We start from the raw sequence: 26,063 nt of genomic DNA, 5'->3' as shown, positions 1-26,063 counted from the left end.
TTAACAAAATTCTGTTACAGAGAAAAGTTTCCTTATAGTCTAAAGAATGTGTGTTCTAAATATCATGCATGTATCTTTAATAGTTCAGAAATTATATTCATTTTGTCTGGCAATGTAGCAAAAAAAATGAAGTTACTGGAAACCAATAAAAGCGGGAGTGTGATTTAAAAATCCATAGCGCAGGAAGCTTAAAAATGACGTCTCAACATCCGATAAGGGCACAAATACCCACAAAATGTTATGCAATGTATTCCACACATATCAAAGGATATTTTAAAGAAAAAAGCAATTTTTTGAAAATTTAATTTACCGGAAAAACAATGAAAGTGGGCGAGTGATTTAAAAATCCATAATGCAGGAAGTTTAAAAATGGCGATGCACACATATCACAGAGTATTTTAAAGAATATATATATATTTTTTTAATTTAGTAATTTTTCATCAAAAATACCATCCTCTCCCTTTAAAATAGTAGCGTCTGCAAACTTCCCGAGGTTGATCCACACTGTTGGTTTCTCGCTCCCAAGGTCTAGATAACACCCTAGATCATATATGTAACAGATAACTCCTCGCTACGTTAAAATCGGCAGCACTTTGAAGAAAACAACAGCCAGGATCGCCACCCGTCCGCCGTAAACGAACACGAGATGGCAGCACAGTCGCTAATGCAATTCAAATGGGAATTATGACGTGACTCCTTATGTAACAACTAGATGGCAGCGTAGTAAACCTGACAAAAGTTGTTAACCTCAAAGCCTATAAGCCCGACATATCTGTTACATATATGATCTAGGATAACACTTATGATAAATAAGAAACTAACCATAAGTGAAAAACAACTAAAATTCTACATTAATAATAGTAAATGTTGCAACAAAGCAATTAAACAAGAAGTTTAAAACAACTAAAGTTCTATATTTGATTATTCTATCCTTAGAAACTAAGAAATACATAAAAAAAATATTTAGTTGGAGAACAACTATTTTGGTGACACTGAACCAGCACAGAAGCACGCAGGAAAAATAGCAAGGAACCTACCCTCGTAATCCAGCAAGCTGGCTCCACGGAGCCACCAGAGCGCATTATTAACGGTGAGTGACCACGCAAGCGACCCATCCGCGCAGCCACCTTGGAATCCATCACAGAAACACGCACCGTTTGAACCGGGCTTTAGATGCTAACTCGTGGACTATAAAGTATACAGACGACCAGAACACTGTTTACAACACCTTGGAATAGATGGCTGTAGCTGAATGTTTAGAACATTAACAAGCACGTCTGAAGTTAATAGTTCATCTTTGGCTGCAATTGGCAATGTGAACATTTGGAATTTATAAGTTCAAACACAAATATTTGATTAAATTGGTATTACGGTATAAAATGGATTTACTTGGCTCAATATTAAATTCTATGGATAAACCTCCATCTATTAGTGATAAACAAAGGACACTGATGAAAAGTAAGATACTAACCTAACCTTTATACTTACATTATTGAAAGGTTATGCTGCGTTAATATAGACTCAACCGTGTATATAAATGATTATTAGTAGTAATTCTTAACATTTGTTTTAGTTTACTTCTTTGTATAAAAAATTGAGATTTATTTGTTTTGTTTATAGAACAAAAGGAAGAATATCTGAGAAAACAGAGAGAGGAGAAAGAGAAACTGAAAACTTTTAGAGAAAAGGTAAGTATATTTAGAAAACAAATCGGCTAAACTAGCGTTGAGTTAGTTCCCTTTCTACTCCGCCTATACACTTGCATATACGAATCTGTGACAGGTTACTTTTGGTTAGTTTAGGCTTTTGTTATGTACATATAGAACTACGATCAACTGCATCTCCACAAAAAAAAAAAAAAAAAAAAAAAAAAAAAAAAAAAAAAAAAAAAAACAGGTAATGCGGTAGACATCGTTGATCAATATGACGGACATAATGACATCATCGAGTATCAGTGACAGGTTAGGTTCGATTTGTTCAGGTTTTTGGTATTACTTGCCTATACGTTTTTTGGTAGGTATACCAAAAATCTGAACAAACCAAATCTAACTACCTGAGCACTAGTTTCACCAACAAATCTTTTATGTATGCTGTTTTTATCGGTAAGGTTGTTGTACGCACTTTCCTCTTTGTTCATAATACACATTAATAATAAATGAAAGGAACTGATATGAACAGATTAACAGTCTTTTGAGTAAATTTTCATCCCGGAGGACTGTGATTATAATAATGTAGTAATGATTAAATTGTAGTATGTTTGAAGAAAATGATTAAGATATATGGATTGAGGAAACAAAGAGGAAGGCAGAAAATAGGAAAGATTGGAGAAAGTTGCGTTTGCAGTGAAAGATCTGCCCTCGGGCAGAACGCAGAATGAATGAATGAAGAAAATGTTAGTGTAATTGTATAGTTGAGCCGAGCACTTGTTCACGAGTAGCTTCTTGTTTATGCTTGTAAAATTGAATTAATCTACTTGCTATGTATTGTATATTTTTTGTATACCTCAACTGATGAACTGTAGACCTAATTTATATGTTGCAAATCGAATTGATCTGCTTGCTATGTGTTGCATATTTTTGTTTAGCTTAATTGATTGATAAATTGTATATGCTTGTAATTTGAATTAATTATGTATTGAATATTTTTATAGCTTAACTGATGAATCTGCTTGCTGTTATTGTATATTTTTGTAGAGCCACCAGCATAGCTCAGTCAGCAGGCTCACTTGTCTTCTGATTCAGAGCTGTACTCAGGCTTGGGCGGATTGCCTGGTTGAGTTTTTTTCGAGATTTTCCTCAACAATAAGGCAAACGTCAGGTAATCTATTGGGAATCCTCGGTCTCACCTAATCTCGTCAAAAAATTATATAGTCTTAACTTTTGATTTGTTCCAGATCTTAAAGCTTCAGTGCTAATTTATAAGATCTATGGAATACAATAAATGAAATGAAAATTAAAAATAAAGAAATAATTCTTAACATTCTCGGGCCAGGTAACAAGTTGGTGATACACCGACGTTTCGAGGGTGTTCATCTAGCCCTTCTTCAAAGTTAACTGGTAATTAGGGGAGGGGGGAATGAATGAATGAGGGAAATGGGAGGAGAAACTTTAAAGGTACGTGAAAATACGTCCTTGTAAGGGGGTTGGGTCTATGAAAAACTGAATATGTGAGCTCCAAGCCTGTTGGCCACTTGTCTCACTTCAGGTTTCACCGCTCCACTGAAGGAGCACTAAAAAATGTCGAGGGGGAAAGCCGAAAATGGATGTAATAATTAGGGGGATATCTTGCTATTTATTTATAGTGCCGGGGGGAGTGGTCAGAAGAGAAGCTGGGTACTGATTGGCTTTCTGTGTTCCATGCATTGCTGACTGTGGCGTGAATATGGCCGACGTGTTGTCTTATGTTGTGCGGGGCGGCTGACTGATCACTGGTTCCTCGGTAGGCCCAGTGGACGTGTTCTCATATGTCCTCCGTTGATGACGTTGTGTGTGTGTGTGTGTTGAGAATTTTTATAGCTGGTGTCCATGCAGTGCTGAATTGACGTCTGAATCCCGATTCAGGTTACGCTTTCCAACACTATGGCCAGTGTGTCCTTCTCCTATCCCAGTAGCCGAACCCTTCGCTAGGACCTCGGTTTTATTGCAATTAATCCTAGTGCCGTTTTCAATACAGTGTTCGGCCAATCCGAATTTTTCTGGCTGCATTAACCTGATGCTTCGTTGGTGTTCAGAAAGATGTATAGTTATTGTACGTCCAGCCTGGCCAATATAAGCTGCCTCACATTCACAAGGAATGCTGTAGATGCCTGGTACTCTGAGGCTTAGATCATCTTTCACTGATCTGACTCTGTTCCTAATTTTAGGTGGAGGTTTATGGATTGTTTTTATTCCATGCTTGTAGAGTAAATTGCTTATCTTTCCCAACAACTTCCCCGTGAATGAAAGACAGGCTATGCCTGGTTTGTCCATTTCTTGTGTGTCAGTGGTGGGCTGCTTCTTCTTCTTGTGTCTTGCTCTTTTGAGAGCGGCTGCAATGTCCTTAGCTGATATCCATTCTGCTGGAGGGTGAGTTTCAGATGTTGAAATTCGGTGCCCAATTTACTCTGGGTCCAATATATTATTGTTTTCTAATGCCAGGCGTTTGACAATAAAGTCATTTGACCTCTTGCACTCCAATATTTTTCAAAGATATTGTTATGGTCAGCCACTGAAGCACAGATTTTGAGGTGTTCCGAATCCATTTCTTGATTTGAATTGCACAATGGGCAGTTAAGGTATATTCCAATTCTATGCAGGTGCTTGGCCAAACAGTTATGGCCTGTTGCCAGTCTAAATGCAGCTACAGACAATTTGCGTGGTAAATCGGGTATTAACTGTGGATTATGATGAAGAGAGTTCCATTTTTTCCCTTGAGATTGTGTTATCAAATTTTGTTTGTTGAAGTCTAAGTATGTAGATTTAATAAATCTTTTCACAGAGTAATACGTAGATTTAGTAACAAGTCTGTAAGTAGCAGTGCTCCCCTTCTTTGCTAAAGCATCCTCATTCTCGTTTTCCAGGATTCCACAATGGGATATCCATTGGAATACAATTCTTTTATTGAGTGTCATTAATTGAGAGAGCATTTTCAAACCCAAAATATTGAATCAGACTATTAAATTAAAATTTAAAATAATAACAAAACACTAACAGATAAGTTAGTAGAGATATAGCAAATGCATTCAATAAACACTACTCAGACTCTCACAGATTAGGCCTACATTCCAATATTAAAAAACTGACAAATTTATCAAAAGAGAATTACATAAAAACAATAACAATAATATTACTAGTAATATCATAAAACCTGAAATATTTCATCAAAATTTTACTTCTAAAGAACTATAGCTATATAAAATTTAAAAACTAAGAAGTTTCCTGGTCCTGACAATATTCATTCAGAATTTTTTAAACATCTGGAAGAAAAAGGCAAGTCTGCACTTTTATCCATTTACAATTTATCATGGAACACCTCAATTCCTGCACATTGGAAAAAAGCAATCATTGTACCAATTCACAAAAAAGGAAAACTTGCTCATGATGTTAATAGTTATCGACCGATAGCACTATGAAGCATGATAGCAAAAACTATGGAATCAATGCCTTAGCAATATTTATTGACTTTCAATTAGCATATGACTCTCTTTGGAGAAATAAATTATTACTAAAGCTCCAGAAATTAAGTATCTCCAACAATATGTTCAGATGGATATCAGAATTCTTTAGTTAAAGATTCATTGTTACTAAATTCAGTAACTCATTCTCTAGTTACAGACAAACATATCGAGGTCTACCTCAAGGCGCTGTTCTCAGCACAACTTTATTCAATATTTATATAAATGACTTACCCTCCCTATTAGAGGAATCAAACAACAACACTATTTGATATAGTTTTTTGGACTTTCGGATCTCACAGACATAGAGACTAAATTAAAAATTCTGCTCTTAAAACTCTAAATCAAAACTACATGAATGGAATACATCAAATTTAACGATACTCAATTTAAGCAAAAGTAACTACTAAATATTTTTACTTGGTAAAAAAGAAAGAGAATTCAATATCCAATACAATGACCAACACCTTCCTAGGACTTATGAATCCAAATATCTCCTTGGAGTTATTTTCGACAGCAAGTTAACATGGAGCAACCATTTGAAATATATTTCTAAAGTTTGTAAAAGATTCTCCCTTCTGAAAAGACTAGCAGGAAAGAAATGGGGATGTTCTAGAAATACTTTGAACACTACATACAAAATGTTTATACAGCCAGTGCTGACATACTGCGGAGAAATTTTAATTACTTCACCTTTCATAAACGAAATAGAACATTAACTTAGAAAGCATGATGGAATATTCAGATTGTCAATTTCTATAAATGAATACAATATAATATTTTATTACTCAGTCAATGACAAATCAATGTAAAATAATGACTTATTTTATAGTCATTAAGTTTATATACATGAATTACAAAATTGCGAACGTTTTCGCCTATTCAGGCATCCTCAGGCAGAGTTATACAATATCTCAATGTCACATACATAGCTATTGGTGGTGAGTACTATTTGAATTAATGATGTACAAGACATCTCCATTATTAAAATGTAATATTACAGGTAGTAAACTTAAATAATGTTAAAAATGTTAAAACCATTTAGTAATTAAACTTCATAATATGTAGAACTCTTGTTCAGTCCAATGAGTGGTGAATATATCTGAAATGTATAAAAAATACGGATAAAATGGGAATTATCAAATGTAAATTGTAATCGGATTGGATATTTAAAAGTACTCACGTCGTTTAAAATGTGACAACTGCATAGTTAGCAACTGTATGGATTACTATAAACATCCTGTGTTTAATGTAAATTATCTGTAATGAAATAATAATTAATATCAATTTTAGTAGAATTTGAAAAATTAATTGAAGGGCCAAATTATGGACGTACTTACGTAGACGTGAGACGACCTGCTGCTATTAGGACTGTAACTGGTATGACGTGGGGGAAGTGTATATTCGTGTAAACAACTACGCGGAAGGATATTGCGTGGTGACGGGGTTAGAGGTTGTACAGGGGATTTCGGATTTGGGTTAAATTTTCATTAAGAATGCTGTTCTCTATTTGAATCTGTTTAGCAATGTAATATTCTTCTGCAGAATTTATTAATTTAGTTTCTATTCCTGATTTTAATATTTTTAAGGTTTTATTTGCTGGGCCTAATTCATGTCCAGTATCTATTAGATGAGATGCATATGTAGATTTCTTACGATTATGTTTGAAATCAGAGATGTGCTCATTGTATCTAATTTTGAAATTTATTTTGGTTTGTCCTATATATTTTTCTTTACATGTAAAACATTCCAATCTGTAAATACCATTATTGTGGAGTTTGTTAACATCTTGAAGTCTATTGTTTAAATTGTTATTGAGTTTATTAATTGGTTTGTGCGTTATGGAAATATTTTCTTTTTTAAAAAAGTTAGCTACTTTGCTAGATATATATTTATTATATGTTAAACTGAAGTATTTTTTGTTGGTCTTGTTTTGTTTTGTTAATGTAGATATATTACTTAGTTCTTTTTTCCTTTTGTTCTTGTTTATTAGTATTTTAATCAAATTAGTACTATAGCCATTTTCGTTGGCTATCTGTATTATTTTATTATATTCTTTCTTGTAATTGTTTTTACTTAGTGGAAATTGTATTAATCTATTAATCATGTAATTGAAGTTACTTAATTTATGTGCAGTAGGATGTTCTGAATTTATGGGGATGCTATGGTTAGTAATTCCAGGTTTTCTGTAAATATTAAATTCTAATTTATTTTTATGTTTTTTTATCATAATGTCTAAAAAATGAATCATATTATTAACTTCAATTTCTTGTGTGAATTTTAAGTTATTATGCAAATTATTGAAAGATTCTAATATTTGTTTATTGATTTGTTGGCTTTCATAAATTATTAAAGTATCATCTACGTATCTATTGTAAAATGTAATATTGTGTGTTTTTAGAATATTATTGTCTTCTTTATCTTCAATATCTTGAATAAATGTTTCAGCAAGTAAACCAGATAATGGGTTGCCCATAGCTAATCCTTTTTGTTGTGTATATATTTTATTATTGAACTGGAAATAATTCTGTTTGGTTACAATGTGTAGTAGTTTAATTATTTTCTCTATTGTGGATTTTTGTATATTGTTTTTAAGTAGTTTTTTCTCTATTATGTCAAGAGTTTCTTTTATGGGAATATTAGTATATAAATTTTCAATATCTAATGATAACATTTTAGTATTTTTTGTGATCTTGAAATTTTGAAGTTTGTTAATCAATTGATTGGAATTTTTTGTTGTGTATAAATGTTGTAATTTCAAAGCAGATTTTAGAAAACGTTGGAGAAATTTGCATATTTTATAATTTGGAGAATTTATACAATTAACTACTGGTCTCATTGTTATGGGGTTTTTATGTGTCTTGGGTAAGGTTTTCATAGATGGAATTTTTGGATTTTGGTTAATACATTTAAAGATTTCATTAGGTGGGATAATATCTGGCATTGTTTTCAAAACGGTTCTAATTTCTTTTTGATAAATATCTGTGGGATCATTTTTAATTTCAATAATTTGATTTTTCTCAAAAAATTCTAAAGTTTTTTTGCAATATTGTTCTTTATCTAAAATTACTACAGCATTGGATTTATCGGCTTTTACTTGGACTAAATTATTATCATTAAATTTTTTCTGTAAGTTATTTAATTTTCGTTTTATTTGTTTGGCTTTTTTGAATTCTTTTTTGGTTTTGGAACTGTTTTTGTAATCTTTTATTAACTTTGCGGTTTGATGTCTGAGAAAATCTTTGTTTGGGTGAGCACAATTTTGTATTATGGTTTCAGTTTCAATTATTAACGTATCTAATGTCTGGTTTATATTGGGTTGAGGAAAATTATATTTGTACCGGTAACCTAGATTCAAAATGTTAGTTTCTTCCTGTGTGAATTCTACATTGGTTAAATTAATTGTCCTGTTTGGTTTTGGATTCTGTTGTTCAATATCATGTTTAATTTCAACTTTATTTGTAAGGCTATCTAATTTCTTATTCAAATTATTGTATTTATTTTCCATTAGTGAATGGATCTTTTCATTAATTTCTAGGTCAACAAGAGGCCATGTCTGTCCAAAGGTCTTTGAAATTATTAAATAAAGTTCATATAACTGTATGTTTACGTTTTCTTTCTTTTTATATAAAAACCTGATCTCATTTTTGATCCAATTTATTTGTGCAGTTGTTTTAGTCTTAATTGCAGTTTTTGTTTTTTGATTTTATTCCAATTGTGGCATATTTGGGAATGACTTTGTTTTCTAAGCATTTACGATTAAACCAAATATTAGCTATCGTATTATGAAGTTTAATTTTACAATTGAGATATATCTTATAAATATTTGTGTGACTCACATTCATTAACTTAGAAAGCATGATGGAATATTCAGATTGTCAATTTCTATAAATGAATACAATATAATATTTTATTACTCAGTCAATGACACATCAATGTAAAATAATGACTTATTTTATAGTCATTAAGTTTATATACATGAATTACAAAATTGCGAACGTTTTCGCCTATTCAGGCATCCTCAGGCAGAGTTATACAATATCTCAATGTCACATACGTAGCTATTGGTGGTGAGTACTATTTGAATTAATGATGTACAAGACATCTCCATTATTAAAATGTAATATTACAGGTAGTAAACTTAAATAATGTTAAAAATGTTAAAACCATTTAGTAATTAAACTTCATAATATGTGGAACTCTTGTTCAGTCCAATGAGTGGTGAATATATCTGAAATGTATAAAAAATACGGATAAAATGGGAATTATCAAATGTAAATTGTAATCGGATTGAAATTTCGAAGTTGGTTAACCTGTGTTTATGTTATGAGAGAACGCCATTTGTCAATTATATACAAATAACATCAGAATGCGTAATATCGACTTTACATATCGTTATTGACATACATGTCGATATGCATAGTCATCTACATTCTTGGTTTATTGTGAATCAAAAATTTTCATATTCATGTCCTCTGCTTCTCATTTTCATTCTGGTTCTTGTTCCCAGTTTATTGTGAACCAGCCTTAAGTGGCAGAAGTAGCCATGCTAGGGTTCCTATACTCAAAAATGGCCAAAAAATTTATACTTTTGACTATTCAACATGGGCTCTGGACAAATAATTAATAAGCTTCACTACATTGTTATAAATTTTTAATTATATTAGCCTATATGTACATTTTCATTTAACAAGTTAGCAGTTATTTTTAGAGTTATTCATATTGAGTTGATGATGTTGATCATGAGCATAGTACCTACCTTTCATTATCGAAATAAATCAGTAAGTATATTATGTATGCTGCTTTTACAGATTGAAGACAAAATTAACAAGTTTCTCCAAGATGGGTCACCACAGAAGTACAAGTTTGAACCCATGGAACAGGTCCACAGAAGTATTGTGTACGTAGGATTTTATAATATTCAGATATTTTGGTTTGTAGTTATAACTTAACTTCACATTGCTTGATGTGTGTGTAATGTTAACTGTCAAAGTAACATGGGTCCACATGATGTTAGTATTATGTTATTTGACTTCAAGTTTTGCTATGAATCATTTAGTATGTGTTATAATACTTATTGAAGTTGATACGAGAAGTTATATTTAGTTTGCTAAGTAGAGCATAATGGAACTTCACATACATAGGGTTTCTATTTTAAGAAATAATGAAAAGAATATTGTTTTCATCATTCATGTTCTCTTAAATTCTGCTTCGTAAGATGTAGGCCTATGCAGCAATTTCTAAACTTGCTGTCTGTAAATTATGGGAAATAAGGAGGAATACCTTCATTGACAGTATTCTTAAAATATTTTGTCGGTATTCCCTAGTTCACATCTCCTGCATATAACAAGAGCCAGTAGCAAAGCTCTGTAATGTAGCCATATCATCATCTACCAGAGACAGAGATAGTCAAAGAGAGCGATAGAGAAAAACCATTTCTCTGTTAGAGCATTTCTAACATACTGAGACACGCTGACATGCAATTAATAAGTAAATTCGAATATATCATGTAGAGTTGCCACCCATCCCATATTGACAGGGATTGTACCTGAATTGAATACTTTATTCCAAGTTCCAGACATTGATATCAATGCCCCAGGATTTTCTGTTGACTTCCTCTGTGACCATCACAGCATGGAAAATTCCAGAAAATAGTAGTTATGAAACAGTACTGTGCACATAAAATGTTTAAACTCTTCTTTTGCTAGTGAATGGCATCAAAAGCGTGATTGATCCTTCAATGTAGGGTTGAGCTTAGCTTGGATGGTTAAACAATTTTTAATCACAATATAAAATACGTCTACTGAATATGTTAATTTGGTTCATGTGTTATGGAAATAATTATTTGTCTTTCTTTTTTCTGTTCTACGCTTTTGTTTAATACCATCTTATGATCCAATTCAGTGTAGGGGAGGGTATAACTTTGGTTCGACAGATACACTACTTAAAAAGGATGAATAATAGCTAAGTTTGTACTAATGTTCTGCAATATGATTTTATTAAACATCTGGTTGTCTCTCTCTCTCTCTCTCTCTCTCCTTTTTGAAGTGAAAGGGATGGTTGGTTTCTGTTACCTTCAGAGATAGTTAAGATCTTTGTGGATTTCAGTGTTGAGAATCTGATTTCTGAGAAGGAGACACCTGTAAGATGAAATATTTTGCTATGACTATATAAGAATAAATTTTATACAGTCTCTTCTTAATCACGGACAGGATTATTTTATGTTCCTTAAATATATTGCACAGGATTTTTTACTTTATATTCATTTTGAACCGATTGTTATTTTTTTTTACCATTAAAATGTCACTATCCTCAGCCAAGTTTGGAACCACCAACGGTGGATCTAATGGTAATCCCTCGAGCATTAGGGCAAAATATTATTATCTCTTCATTAGTGGGAACTCTAGGTAGGGCTGTGAGCATGTTTTCTTTTGTCCTGCAATAATTTAGTGCAAACTTAGGAAATTTTAAATATGACAGACTGGTTGTGAATCTGTGAATAGTTTTGGAAAAAAACCTAAAACAAAAACAAACAATGCAAATTAGTAGTGATCATGTTATGTAATTCGTACCACAAAGACTTGAAAGATATCCAACAACATGATTTCTTTTGAGAAAAACAAGGCACTGAGTTAACTTACTTCAAAAAGTAAACTTAGTTGCTGTACATAATTTTGAAGTAATAAAGTCAAAGAAAACTGGTACATGCAAATCATTGTCATTAGCGAATTTAATCACACATTTATTTCCTGATCACTGTCATTTCACAAGCTTATGAATGGTTTTGATTTACAGACATGATGTCGCAGAAGTTGCAGGAATTCCAGCATTTTCAATAGGAGAGGAAGGAGTTGACCGTCATGTAATGATTTTCAAACGAGAATTTGCCCCAAGTGATGATGAATTAGCAGCACTTCGACGAGGCGAAACATGGGATCCAGAAAAGGCTAAGCAGTTAGCTCATCAGGTACAGTTTTTATTTTATATTAGAAGAAAGTATAAATGCAGAGCTATTATATTGGAGTGAATTTAATAAATTGAAACTACTTATGTCTCATCCAATTTGTTTACATTGCTGCTATCTGATTTCGTAATATCAGCTTCTGTGGAAAGGACTGTATTACCACGTAGTGTTATACACAAAGACAAGATATAAGGCCAAGTCATACACTGAAAATATACAAATAAATGTAACTGTAAATTTCAATTTAGAATATGAACTGTTACAGTCTAGCAGTATCTATATTCTTTTAACATTTACATAATTGAATGTTAACATGCATACTTACACTACTGTATTTTGGAAAATGTAACCTAGTTTTGTGGTGTTGTTGATTATGGATTAGGCCTATAATGCTACATGATATACAGTACCCACTAATTTTCTATTTCCCTGGTCTACACTCAGTAGAGGAGAATTCTCTGGTGAATTATAAAAGTCTTCCTAACAGTATTATTAATGTACAATATTTCCCAGCCTAAAAGACGCACTTTTTTCCCTAAAATTGGTCTGAAAAACCAGTTTGCACTTTTTCCCCTAAAATTTGTCTGAAAACCAGTTTACATCTTCTATACCAAACTGAGTATATTGAGTATCATACAGTCAGTAAACACATATTTGTGCAATTGACAAAGTCAAATAATGCATGCAAAATAAACAACAGAGACGTAAAAGACAAAATTGTGTCAGAAACACTAAACAACATTAACATTAAAAAACTCATAAATATCATAAAAGGGTTTGTTGATCAACCAACCAGAGACAAGTCTGTTAAGACTTCCTTTCAAGATTGAAAACATGTCGGAAATTTATTTGGAATTTTTAAAGACATAATAAAATAGTCATTCATTGTTTTGGTTAGCCTACATTTAGGCAAGTCAAAAGGTGCTGAAATCTCAGTTGGAATTCTATCAGGCGAAGCCAGATAGACTTAAATTTTTAGAAGCAGACCTACTCTGCACAATTCTAATGACATGAGATACCGATATATAGTGAGGATCATGTAAGAGCAGTTCCTAAAAGACTAATTTGGCCATCTTTTCAGTATTGCCAACTAATACCAGATACTGTACCATAAAAGAGGGTGAAATCACAATGCCATATACCATAATAATAATGATAATGATAATAATAATAATAATAATAATAATAATAATAATAATAATAATAATAATAATATAGTATCAACAATAACGGTGCTTTGCTTATTTACCACATCTCGCCTTTATGTTGGGTTGGGAGATGTTTCCTAAATGGTGTAATAATTTGTGAAAGAGTAGGCCTATATTTTCCTCCTGAACCTCTCGCACATTGTTGGTAATTAGTAGATTAATATGATCTAATATTAAAATCTATTTTGTCTGCCAACATAAAATTCATTGCTTTGACTAAACACTTTACAATTTACAAGACCTAACCTAAAAATGTATTTTGTTTGATCACATAAAATTAGTACAAACTCCGAAAACCAGTGCCACTTTGAAATGTATGCTTAAGAATACTTACTCCTAATAATTTTGCTATTCTAGTTATGATTGCTGTCTCTGTGCGCATAGTTCCTTCTTCATTATCGTCTTTCTTCAGTTCAATATAGCCTACATATGAACTATAGATTCCTGAAAGGTACTCTGAATGACACGCTTTCTTTGTTTGAGGAGTCACTGCCATGCTATTTCCTCTCTTTGGCATTATTGTAATAAAAATCTAAACACAAAAGAAATGAATTGAAATGTGAAATGGCATTTCTATCAATCACCCAAGTGCATGTATTACACCATATGTTATATTTATTTACACCAAGAAATGGATTCGGAACACCTCAAAATCTGTGCTTCAGTGGCTGGTCATGATAATATCTTTGAAAAATATTGGAGTGCAAGAGGTCAAATGACTTTATTGTCAAACACCTGGCATTAGAAAACAACAACATATTTATTTACACTTATACAACTATAATCTTGAATTGTAACCACAACGCATAAAATAACTAGTATGTATTAATATTAATACTGATATTAATTAATTATTATTAAGTTCAAATTTCACTAGCTTCCAGTAATTCGCTCAGAAATATAGTGGCTGTTACTGCTGCCAACATAACACATAGAAAATCACTATGAGTTGTAGTATTTCTCAGTACCGAAATTCGAAACGAAGTTGGCAAAAGAAAATTCAACCTTCAGACTAGAAAATCACCATAATCCACTAGCATATATAGTAATGGGGGAAAATAGTAAGGTTTCACTCTTAGGGTATTAAGTAAGCTGATCTGGACTATACCGTATATACTCGAATAATCTCCGCATTTTTGCAAAAATTGGGGTGTGGGTATTATTTGCAGCAAGGTTGGTAGCTATTGGTACTCCGATCTTGAAGCAATAGCATGTGTTGTACGTGGGTCAGTTAAGTGGGAAGCCATGAGTCAAGTGCAGGTCAGTTGTTATGTGGTGTTTAATCATGGCTTCAAGAAGTTCGCACTACTGATCATTCACTGCTAAAGAAAAACTCCATATTATTGAAGAAGCAGAACAAGTTGGTAACCACGCAATGGGAAGAAAGAATGACGTAGGTAAAAGTTGCATATGCCATTCGCATAAAAACAAAACGCGTCTTGAACAGACCAGTGATAATCGCTGGACATTTCGTGGGCTAAAAGCAAAATTTCCTGAAATTGAGAAGAGGCTTTGTGACTATGTAACTGATAAGAGGCAATTTGGTGGTGCTGTTTCAAGTAAAATGTGTCAACTTAAAGTTCTTACTATTGCAAAGGGACTTGGAGTTACAGGATTGAAGGTCAGCTGCAGATGGCTCACGCTGGTATTTAATCACAATAGGTTCAGCTTTCACAGGAAAACCATCATCACGCAACGACTACCTGGCAATTACAAGGAGATAGTGATTAATTTTCACAGATATGTGATATGTTCGCTTCGGAAAAATTCATATATACTGTCACAAATCGGTAATGTCAATCAGACCCCAGTGTGTTTTGAAATGCCATTTGACTACACAGTTAACAAAACAGGGGAATCTAGCATTCTAATTAGAATGGGAGGTTGTGAAAAACAAAGGTGCACATTATGATTTATATTTTTATATTATAGGTGAGAAATAGACATTTTCGAATTAATAAATTACTTTAAAATCAAATTCCATTCTTAGAGAGCACTTGTTCACAGAACATAGACAACTTAGTAAGACTTGGACATAACTACAGAAGTTGTGATTCATGTGGAACACTGCACTGCACTTTTTCATTCTTGATTTCAGAGAGAACTAGAAAAGAAACAAGAGGAAGAGGCACAAAAAAAATCGAAGAATTTTGTTCCCACCTCCAATTATAGAGAAAAATATGAACATCTGATTGGTCGAGAGGCAGCAAAGGAAGCAGCTAGGAAGACTCAGACCAATAAACAATATGGTTTTGGTATGTTGATAAAATTAAGTCCTCAGCTAAGTTGATAGAGATTTTTGTGAGATATGAATCACACCATATTCACAGACGAGACTCAAGAGGCTGAGGCTTTGAATCTGTAGGAAAGTCTTATTGTATGTTAGAAATTGTTGTATTTATGAAAACCAAATACTGAAAACAATTCGCATATTCTTATTATTGCACTCAGTTCTGAGTAAGTTTTGTCTACTTCTTAAGTGTACAATTTAGTTTCTTCATCTTTTATTCTGAATATCTTCTATTTTATTTACTCAAATTGCAATATGTGTTTACTGGGAAATTCCAAACATGTAGAATCCCCCATTGCTCATAGTATTTAATTTAATGTGTTAGAATCCAGACGCTTGAGATGGGCAGGGCATGTAGCACGTATGGGCGAATCCAGAAATGCATATAGAGTGTTAGTTGGGAGGCAGGCGGGAAAAAGACCTTTAGGGAGGCCGAGACGTAGATGGGAAGATAATCAAAATGGATTTGAGGGAGGTGGGATATGATGGTAGAGACTGGATTAATCTTGCTCAGGATAGGGATCAATGGCGGGCTTATGTGAGGGCAGCAATGAACCTCCGGGTTCCCTAAAAGCCAGTAAGTAAGTTAGAATATTTGCTGCTGTGAACCATAATAAATTCAATATTATAATTTAAAAAGAATTAAAGGAAACGTTTATACCATAAATTACATATTAAAAATTTAGCACTGCACAGTGACAATGAGTTGGAATTATAATTTGGTACTCTCTCACATCTCAACATGTCTATATTTTGGTTGGTAGTGCTTCCTGCCATTATGTGTGCCTGCAATGGAACACGTGGCAAGTAACAACAATTTTCAGATTTACTTCTAGAAACATAACAAGTAATTGACTTGTAATTAAATTATGCAAAACAAAGCTTTTTTTGGATTCACACTCTTCAGTATTCATTTTGCGTTCAGTGGTTGGAATTCTCTGGTGATCATCTCGTAATGTTGGTGTTTAGTCAACTGTCCGAAGACAGGTCTAGACCCCACAAACGATACCAACATGAGGCAACTAGGCAGGAGATAATGGGGTAGAGTGGCCAGTTCCTTTCCCCCTCCATTGCATACATTACTGATTAGTTATATATTATTAAGATGTATATAAACAAATTGATCTTCCTCTGACACATTTCCACAAGTGAGATGTACTGCCTGATGACAGATGTACTTATCAGCCAGAACCTCAATCAGAAGTGCATCTCGTAATAGAGTCATTCCACGTCAAATCGCACAAAATTATACAAATTTTGACCTTCATATTTCTGATTGCGTTTATATTTTTTTTTACCAACTCTGTGGGTCTCATAAACCAACTAGGGTATTTTTATTTTCTCCTAAGTCCACTTGTTTTTAAAATATTACATGTTAAAATTCGTTAAAAATGTCGCACAGTGCAACATTTAAAGCGTCATATTTCTGACGATATTGATGTTAAAATTTTTTTGAAAAATGCATTTAAAAGCTTAAAGTACTGTCTTTTATTAAATATTTACTAACTAATTTTAATATAATTATTTCAAATATTTTTTTATAATTCAATTTTTAAAACATATACATCAATGTGAAATAGCCCTATTAAAAATCTAAAAAAAATGCCTACTAGGTGCACTGAAGTATTCTTAATAATTCCAGAAAAAATCAGAATGGGATCTCCAATAGTTTAATGGAAATTTAATTACTTATGACAGAATGTGTAGCGGTCGGCGCAGCAGCAGTGGACGGGAAGCGTTAAAGCGCGCTAAGAAGTTTATCGGCGCTGGATAATTGACTGAACGTTGCAACATTACACCCAGTACGGATGAAGTTACTCGAGGAAACACTGCTAATTTACTTATTATGATATCTTCAAATAATTGTACATTATGCTTTTCAAATGTTTCTTTTCATTCACATTTTAAATTTTCATTCGCCTACCTTCTTTCTTGAAAGAAAATTATTTTACTAAATCTTCAGTTATTGGTTTTAGATTATGGTATCTGGCCTGCAAATTTTCAGTGTGGTTTTTGTGCTTATTGAATGGACAAAATATAAATGACACGTTAGAAATGTTTTTTTGTGACTAATCAAACAGTTTTTTTTTGTTATGTTATAGGATCTTGTATAGGCTAACTCTCGTGGCAAGTCTTTTAACAGTATCTCCAATGCCAACACATGGACCTTTACCATGCGACATTGCAAAGAAGTGTCATTCAGCACTAATTCCATAATCGTCTTCATGTAAGCAATTATTTAATTTTTTTTTTTTTTTTTTTTTTTTTTGTGAACTTGATCCATTGGAAAAGTAGATGATTTTTTTCATATCGTTGAATTCTTGCTTTAAGAAATTGATTGCTTCGGATTGAAAAAAGTGAAAGGGATCGGTGTCATGTTTCATGGTTTCTGAGATGACATTACTTTTGTAACGAATTTCTGTATCTCCTTTGAAATATACTGCGAAAGGATTTATTTATTTATTTGTTTATTTATTTATTTAAATATACAGAATAAAGAATATAATTACAAATAAGAGAAATAGAAATAAAATAATACAATCAATATAAAAAAAGGAGATGCAGTAGTATTAACAAAATTTGAGACCGAATGAGCAGCGCTCGTGTTCGGTCACAGTTCAGATATAATATTAATAGGCCTATAAGAGAATATAAAATAAAATAAAGTAGGAAGTAAAATTAAAATTGTACTGTATTGTGGCTTGGCATATGTTCCAATGCACACCTTGTATTGAATCTTGTATTACAAATGAATAATTTTCAGAAAAATCTGCAATAACTATGTAATTTTCAGGTTGTACTTTCTTTGCATTCCGTCAAAAATAAAATATGGCTGACTTTTGAATGGATGATGATGCATCTTCTACATGAAAAACTTAACATGCTAGGGAGCCTTTTACTTTTGAAACTTTTCACGGGGGTATCGTTTTGTTGTATCTTTCTTTTCATGATAGGGGATTCTATTGACATCAAACTCTTGTTTAATTCCTCAATATTACTGATTTCTAGCACTGTATCCATAGAACTGCTAGAAGAAATACTGGGATAATCACTTTCTCTGTCCGCACTTTCATTTGATTCATGTTTATTAATATCACAAGAACTACCGGCTTCACATATAATTTCACCTGACCTATGCGGAAATTGATTGATTTTTACTAAACAAATCACATATTTGCACACTCAAAGACTCCTTTAAATTGAGCTTTATCAATAAGTCGCGACTTATGCGTCAATTCAAACCCAAATTGATTATTTTTCTCTCATGCTATCTGTTTACTGCCATAAAGTTTACTGCCTTACCCAGTCTTGCTATCATCAAACACTTTGCTATATTACAGTATAAACTGTGAAGGGCTTCCCCCTGAGCTGACAATAATAAAATAATTTTAGATAAGATATTTACTGTTCCTTAAGGTATTAATCATTTGATGATTAGTATGGTGACATCAGATGCAACGGGAAATTTCCACGGGCAGCCTTCTAGCCTATGGCTGCAAACAGTTCATTAGCTGGGATCGCGAGCGCGTGCATACCTCCGGAAAATAAATTGTTACAAATGTATGGGTGCCGATCCCATATTTATAAATGCAGTAGTGTACAGATAATACATCAGCGAACAAGTCTATATTTTTTTCAGATTTTTAACGTGGCTATTTAATATAGTGATTTTGCTTTGAAAAAGAAATTATTAAAAAAATAGGCCAAATTATAAATTTATTTGTGATAGGCCTAAAGTAATAAAAAGTGTTGTATTTCGTCTTTCAAATGTGCCAAACCGCAAATCTCAATTATATGTAGACACAAAGTTCCAAGCGAGTTTATGTAACAGTGCACGCATAATTTGCGTAACTTCAAATATTCATGACTACACAAATAATTAATAATTGTGAAAATAAAAAAATACGGGTCTCCTTATTTGATGTCTGGAATTCATGAAAAAAAATTCGACCATTTCCGAGAAGGTCGTGTTTTATTGCTGTGCGATTTGACGTGGAATGACTCAATAGTAGTTTAAATATATGTATTTTTTTGTTGTTAAAAATTAGAGTCTGCACATGTATTAAAATTTACACATAAAAAAGACATATGGAATTATACATTATTTACATATAAACATACGAGTATGTATAAGGTGGCCCACATAAGTGTAAAATGGATCAACAAAACTAAATGTTGATTTTTCCAACTCTCATCAGAGGGAGGGGCCTTTCAGATTGCGTTATGGATGGCATTCCATTGGGCTGGGGGGGGGGGGGGGGGCACATCTGAATTTTCTAACATAGTAAGTAATGGATATATATATATATATATATATATATATATATATATATATATATATATATATATATATATATTTATATATATATATATATATTTTTTTTTCCTGGTTCTCCAATTTTGGCGAGTTCTGTTTGAAACATTTTTTTTTCTAAAGTGAGATCTTTAGAAGTTACAGCTTATTTGAAAGTAATACAGATTCCAAGAAATATCCCAACTGCGACCTTGTCCACTTGTGTGACAGTCTGATGTTCTAACCATGAAACCACTGCAGAGATTTAATCCAGTCTTATTAAGTCTTTGTGAACCAGAAAAAGAAACTTTGGAAACAGGAACAGTAAAATTCTGATTGATCATGTTTTCAAAGCCACCTAGTATCGTAAAAATATATGTTGTCATGTAATCTATTTTTAATATGAAGTCTTTGTTATTTTGAAGCACCAGTAACTAATGTGATCGTTTTTATTTCAGTACCCAGTGAAAATAAGAAGGATGTACGATCAATCGAACAAACTCTTGCTGATATCCAGTCAAAGAAACGCCAGAAAGTCAGCCATAATCCAACATCAGATTCTGCGGAATAGATTACAATTACAAGATTATAGGATTGTTTTTTACATAGTGTACCATTGTACTAGATCACTTCTGGCATTGCACCATCAACGGTGTATTTACAAAATAAGGATGATTATTGAAACTTACTTCATCCTGGGAGACTGAAGAAGTTCCTTCCATTAACAGCTGCACCATTATTATGTTTACTTATTAAATTAAAGCTAGCCAACAGATCTTTTTTGTGTTTGAATGACCTACTTTGTGAGACAGTGAACAGAGCTACAGCATGCAAAAGACTTGGTCTCATCATAGTAGAATCTACATTATGCCTAAGTGTACAATACGTTTTTACTTTTCATATGTGATAAAATATAGTGAAGGTAACGTGATTAATGAAAAAATTAATTTCGAGATTTTGACAGCACCGTAATTTTGAAAAGGTCACATTTAGTGTACCTTCTTTTTTACGCTGGTTGGCATCAGAAAGAAGTTAACGTCTGAACTGGCATTGCAGGTCATATATTTTCTTGCGAAGTTAATTTACCGAAACACATTCGAAATTGATGTGTGATTTCCTGTAACTTTTAGTCCATCATATTAGTTTCGAATAATGATATAATTCATAGCTTTATATTCCAAATTGCTTTGAAGACTAAACTTTATTTTAGAAATTGAAACGATTTCGTACAACAAAATAGTGCTTGAAAACGTTTATATGTTGATGAGAATTTATTATATGGTTAAACTCATTCTAGATGGTTTTGTTCTCCATTATTTTTAAAACCTATCAGACAGACAACACCAGAGAGATGAGGCAGAAATTTTATTTATAGAACAGTGTTGTTTCTATTTGTTCAGAATGAAATTGCTATGGAAGCTTTGTCGCAAGCAAAACTAAACTGATACTTTTCTTTTAAAATTAAACATCAAAAAGCAAACAACATAACATGAGAGCTCTGTTTCGGGACAAGTTATTATCTACAGCTCCCTGATCTGAGTACATGAAACATCAAAAGTCTTCATATGGTCTTCCTTTTAAGTTACTGTTGATACTTGGCACATTGTCATACACTACAATGATATATTCATTGAGTATATTTTGAACCAAATTTCAATCAGCTGTGTTCATGAGTGCGATATTTTTATACATGGATTATTTAGTAAATGTCTTAGGTCTGATAAATGAATGACTGTAGACATTTGTACTGATACATTAATTGTTCCCAACATGAAGTTGAAATATTAGCGTATCCATAGCAGTTATAAATTTGGAGCATCATAGCACGATTTCCAATATATGTAGGCAATGCACAATCCTTGACACAAGGGTTCAGAAGGGTTTTTATAATACTGAGATTTATGTCTGTATTCAGGAATAAAGGAAAAATGAAGCTTTAATTCGTACATCTTTAATTTCTCTACCAAACTTATTTATTGAATCACTCACATATCCATACAAAAGAGCTACAAAACTAAAATCAAATAGTATATTCTTGATGTCTGTGAAGCAAAGACTCATGGATGACTTTATAATCCTAAGTTTCTTTGCTTACTATAATACGTAATTCTTATTTTATTCAATGAATTTCTCTAGTGTAACTTTTGCGTGGATTCTTGCTCTAAATACTGTGTATATATTTAATGAATTTATAATTTCTTACAACCAGTATTTAATACAAAATTGAATATTGTACTTCTAGAGAAAGTGAACTGTTCAATGTATTGTATCAGTAAGTTATTGGAAATAAGATAGTTATCATCTGTGATTCAGAACCGAAGTTTCACACTGAGATAGCTGTGAAATCATTAGTCTTACCAGTTTATTCTCTATTTATTTTTAATAATTGTAAATATAGATATTGTGTGTTTATAATCAGCTATTCAGAAGGCTCTTTACTTGTATGCAGTTACTTTATTATGTGAAGCATAATGAACACAGTTATCCTCCTTTCGATGTGCATACTGTGGATGAAAATTGTCAAGCATTTTCAATAAAATTAGCATGTTGAGTAAGCTACCAACATACCGCTGAAGGGTTGTAGATTATTAATTTTAAGTTAAACGCATGCTGAAATCATCTTATCCTTTCAATTAAAATATTCCCAGGTCTCTCCAGTACAATTTAAATGAACAAACCCGCAATTTCTGCAGCCCATATGACTTTTCTTTAAAAACTGAGCACTTTATAAAATAATTCATATAGGCCTAACCCAGAAAATGAAAAGAAACAGTTCTAGTGAGCCATGGTAATGTGTACTAACCATTATATCACAAATTTGGACCACAGAAAAAGTTAATTTTTATTCCACTTGTAGGATACTGTATCTTACCGTGGAGCTGGTTCCCCTTCATTTTCTAGGTTATCTGAATGATTTTACAAAGTGCTACGAAATGGTGTCTTGTCATTTATCAATGGTCAAAACTTTTTTTTTTAAATTCAATAATAGGAAAATAGTCATGTTTCCGATAGATCTTAGGGTAAAGCAGGGGTTCCCAACCAGTGGTCTGTTGTGCAGCCCCATGGAGTGTGTCATGCAATTTTGGAACCGAAAAATAAATTTTATGCCAGTGTCTTTACAACGCATTTTTTATTTACAATGAAGTCTTTGATATGGTACATTTTATTTTGAGACAGACTTTATCTACAATAATGCTCAGTTTAATTTTTCAGCTTGGCGGTAATTCGAATGAAAGTGAACACCTGCAACAATGCTTTGTAATTCGTTTACTCTTCCCACTTAGTAAAAACAGTTTAATATCATCAGAACATATTGGTCAGTTTCAGTATATACAATATACGTATGAGCGGATGATAGTACAACTATTTTATCAAAAGTGCTTTATTTAGATTTTATCATGAACAAATGTTTAATTCGAAAAAGATCCGAATCAAGTTCTGGGTTAGATCACAGTAGTGCTAATTGAAATAATGTGAGCGAAACCCAGAACATTTCAGGGTCTACAAAAACGTACTGCGTTTCATAAATATAGTGATGAATATTTGTAATATGGTTTTACGTAGCGTGGAGATTAATATAAACAAAATCCTGAGCGTCTTATATGCGAAAATGTTTTGTCAAATCAGTCGACGGTGCCAAATAAACTAAAAATTTATTTAGAACAGCCGTTTTTAAATTCATATTTGTGTGAATCAGCATTTTTCCACCATGAAAATAGTGAAATCTAAAAAAATGAACAGACTGCTGCATCTTGAATATGATTTACATGTTGGCCTGTCAACCATAAGACCATGTATAGAGATACTCTGTGGAACTCACCAAGTGCAGACTTCACATTAATTTAAATAGACGAGTTTTCAAAAACAATATTACAAATCTTTTATCTGACATCCAGCATAGATAGGTTGGGATATTTTACACACAGTTATCGTACCTTTGTTTTTTACTAATGCCACTCAAGTTTCTGCCTTCTTTTTTTTTTTTTCTATTGTGTGAACGTCTACCTATCTACAACACTGGATGTCTGACACTACATAGAAGTTAGCAATGCCTTTTTTTCTGGCAGAATGCGCTAGAATGGCTTAGATGTTGAAACTCTTAGTGGGACCAAAACGAGATTAAAAACAACAAAATTCCCACGCAATGAACAGTAATCATCTCTCCGTTCGCTATAAAATATTCTACAGAGAGTTCCATCACCTTTTTCTCCAGAAAAAGCACTGGTTATTATTATAATATTAGTAGTAATAAAAACAAATAAATGTGTCGCGATGTCGTGAGAGTTGTAAAGTGTGATGTCAGTCAAAAAAGGTCGGGAACCACTGGGGTAAAGTATTGCCTTATAATTCTAAAGAGCAGGTTTACAAGTTAAAAAATAAAAACTAAAAATGAAATTTCAAGCAATGCTAAGCTACATTATTAAAATCAATTTTATGATTGTCTTGTCATGCAGTATATGGTGCAATGTATTGGAGTTCATAAATCTGCCCGAATGTATTAATAATTTGTACGTAATTTTCCTAATTTACTAATATTGATAGTGCATTGTTACAGCACAGAAACATGAGTACCATTATGCTGGAATACTTTCATAACATGAACCACTGAACAGACTGTGATCCTGAAATTATTTTGAGGGGATTCTATATATATTTGTTTCCTACAGTGGTTCTGTGTAGTGAAAGCTTTTAAAGAAAGGGGAAGAACAGCCATGACATTTGATATGTGTATTCGTTTTGTTCATTATGCAATACTAATGTTGATAGAAATTATTTTGAAAATATGTCATTTTGTTTTGATTTTTCTTTAAATAAATGTAGTAAATATGTATTTTTATCTGGAAATGTTTTGCAGAAAATCATGTTTTCCTATTATCCAGGTTCCTCTAATGTGAGCTCTCACATATGTGCAGGGGTGTGGAATGAGAGCAGTTAAGCGTCCCTTCTTTTATCCACTGAATTAACATTAAGGGGAGCGTGGGATGTCACAAAAAGACTGTAGGTAGTCAATTTCAAGTTCTGTGAAGGTGGATTGGAATGTGAGACTGGTACCATAGCTGTACAATGTAACAGGTGCAATGTACATGACCTATAGCAGTGTACCATAATTAAAAAAAACAGTATTATTTTCATTGGATAACGAAAGCATCAGGTTTTGGTGACATAAAATTAGTCACTAATCTTAGTATTATATATTCTACTCCTAGTGAGGATTCTGCAGTCCCTGAAGTTCTTTTTATTGAAATAACTGTATATTTTCAAAAATGCCTCCTTTGCGTAATATATCAACCCTCAAACATCAAAGAATAATGGATATTGAAGAGCCCCTAATAAACCATCTGCTTCATTATGATCACGCAATTATAATGGGCGACCTAAATACAAATCTGCTTGCCACCCAATCGAACTGCACGATACAACTGTTGACAATGTTCCAAGCATGCAACTTGACAGTCCTTCCCCTCAATCCTACTCACCACACTCCGCATTGCAACTTTACTGGACATAATGGCGACAACAAACCTGGACAAAGTACTGACGCACGGACAAATACCTGCACCGGGAATCTCGGTGCATGATATTATCTACCTTGCCTATTCCTTCAAATGCCCTCCAATCATTCGTAAAACAATAGAGACCTAAGACGCATTGACCAGACAGCTTTAATATCAGACGCAACCCTGATTCCCTGGCACACAATTTGGATTACTCCCACTATAGATGACAAGGTTTCGATTTTTAATGATTATATTACACAACTTTACGATAAACACGCACCACTGAAATCGAAACGAGTGAAAAGACCAGCAGCCCCATGGTTAACTTCCTCAATACACACTATGATGACTGAACGTGACGCAGTTTACCGTAAATACAGAAGGACCAGATCTGAAGACAATCTGAGTACAAACAATTACGTAACAAAGTTACCCAAGAAATAAGAAATTCGAAACTTCGACACATGCATGACATTATTGGACCATCTTCAAACCATCAGTACTATGGCGAGACTTGAAAACAATGGGGATCATAGAGGGACAGAATGACCAAGTAAACGACTTTTCTAATTCACTGGATGCTCTTAATAACCATTTTACCACGATACACTCACAACCAATTGACCCCAAGGAGAGAACAGACAATGCATGAACTAC

The 26,063-nt window shown here is 32.8% G+C and overlaps 1 protein-coding gene across 2 annotated transcripts; it reads left to right on the top strand.

Moving 5' to 3' along the window:
- The first annotated feature begins 1,242 nt into the window (after positions 1–1,242).
- Positions 1,243–24,739, top strand: LOC138711985 (sperm-associated antigen 7). Of its 2 annotated transcripts, XR_011335565.1 has the most exons (7): positions 1,243–1,458; positions 1,621–1,688; positions 9,964–10,052; positions 11,948–12,119; positions 15,423–15,579; positions 17,717–17,841; positions 20,367–24,739. XR_011335565.1 is itself a non-coding variant. In XM_069843307.1 (6 exons), the coding sequence occupies exons 1-6, from the start codon at positions 1,380–1,382 to the stop codon at positions 20,477–20,479; spliced, it is 678 nt and encodes a 225-aa protein (XP_069699408.1). In that variant the 5' UTR covers positions 1,255–1,379; the 3' UTR covers positions 20,480–24,739. The 2 variants fall into 2 exon arrangements, 1 of the variants encoding a protein (XP_069699408.1); XM_069843307.1 differs by lacking the exon at positions 17,717–17,841 and having other exon boundaries at positions 1,255–1,458.
- The last annotated feature ends 1,324 nt before the right edge of the window (positions 24,740–26,063 follow it).

This window comes from Periplaneta americana, chromosome 13 (assembly GCF_040183065.1).
Source record: "Periplaneta americana isolate PAMFEO1 chromosome 13, P.americana_PAMFEO1_priV1, whole genome shotgun sequence".
Lineage (NCBI taxonomy): Eukaryota > Metazoa > Arthropoda > Insecta > Blattodea > Blattidae > Periplaneta > Periplaneta americana.
Note: the sequence above shows the minus strand (reverse complement) of the source record. Positions and strands in the feature narration are given on the sequence as shown.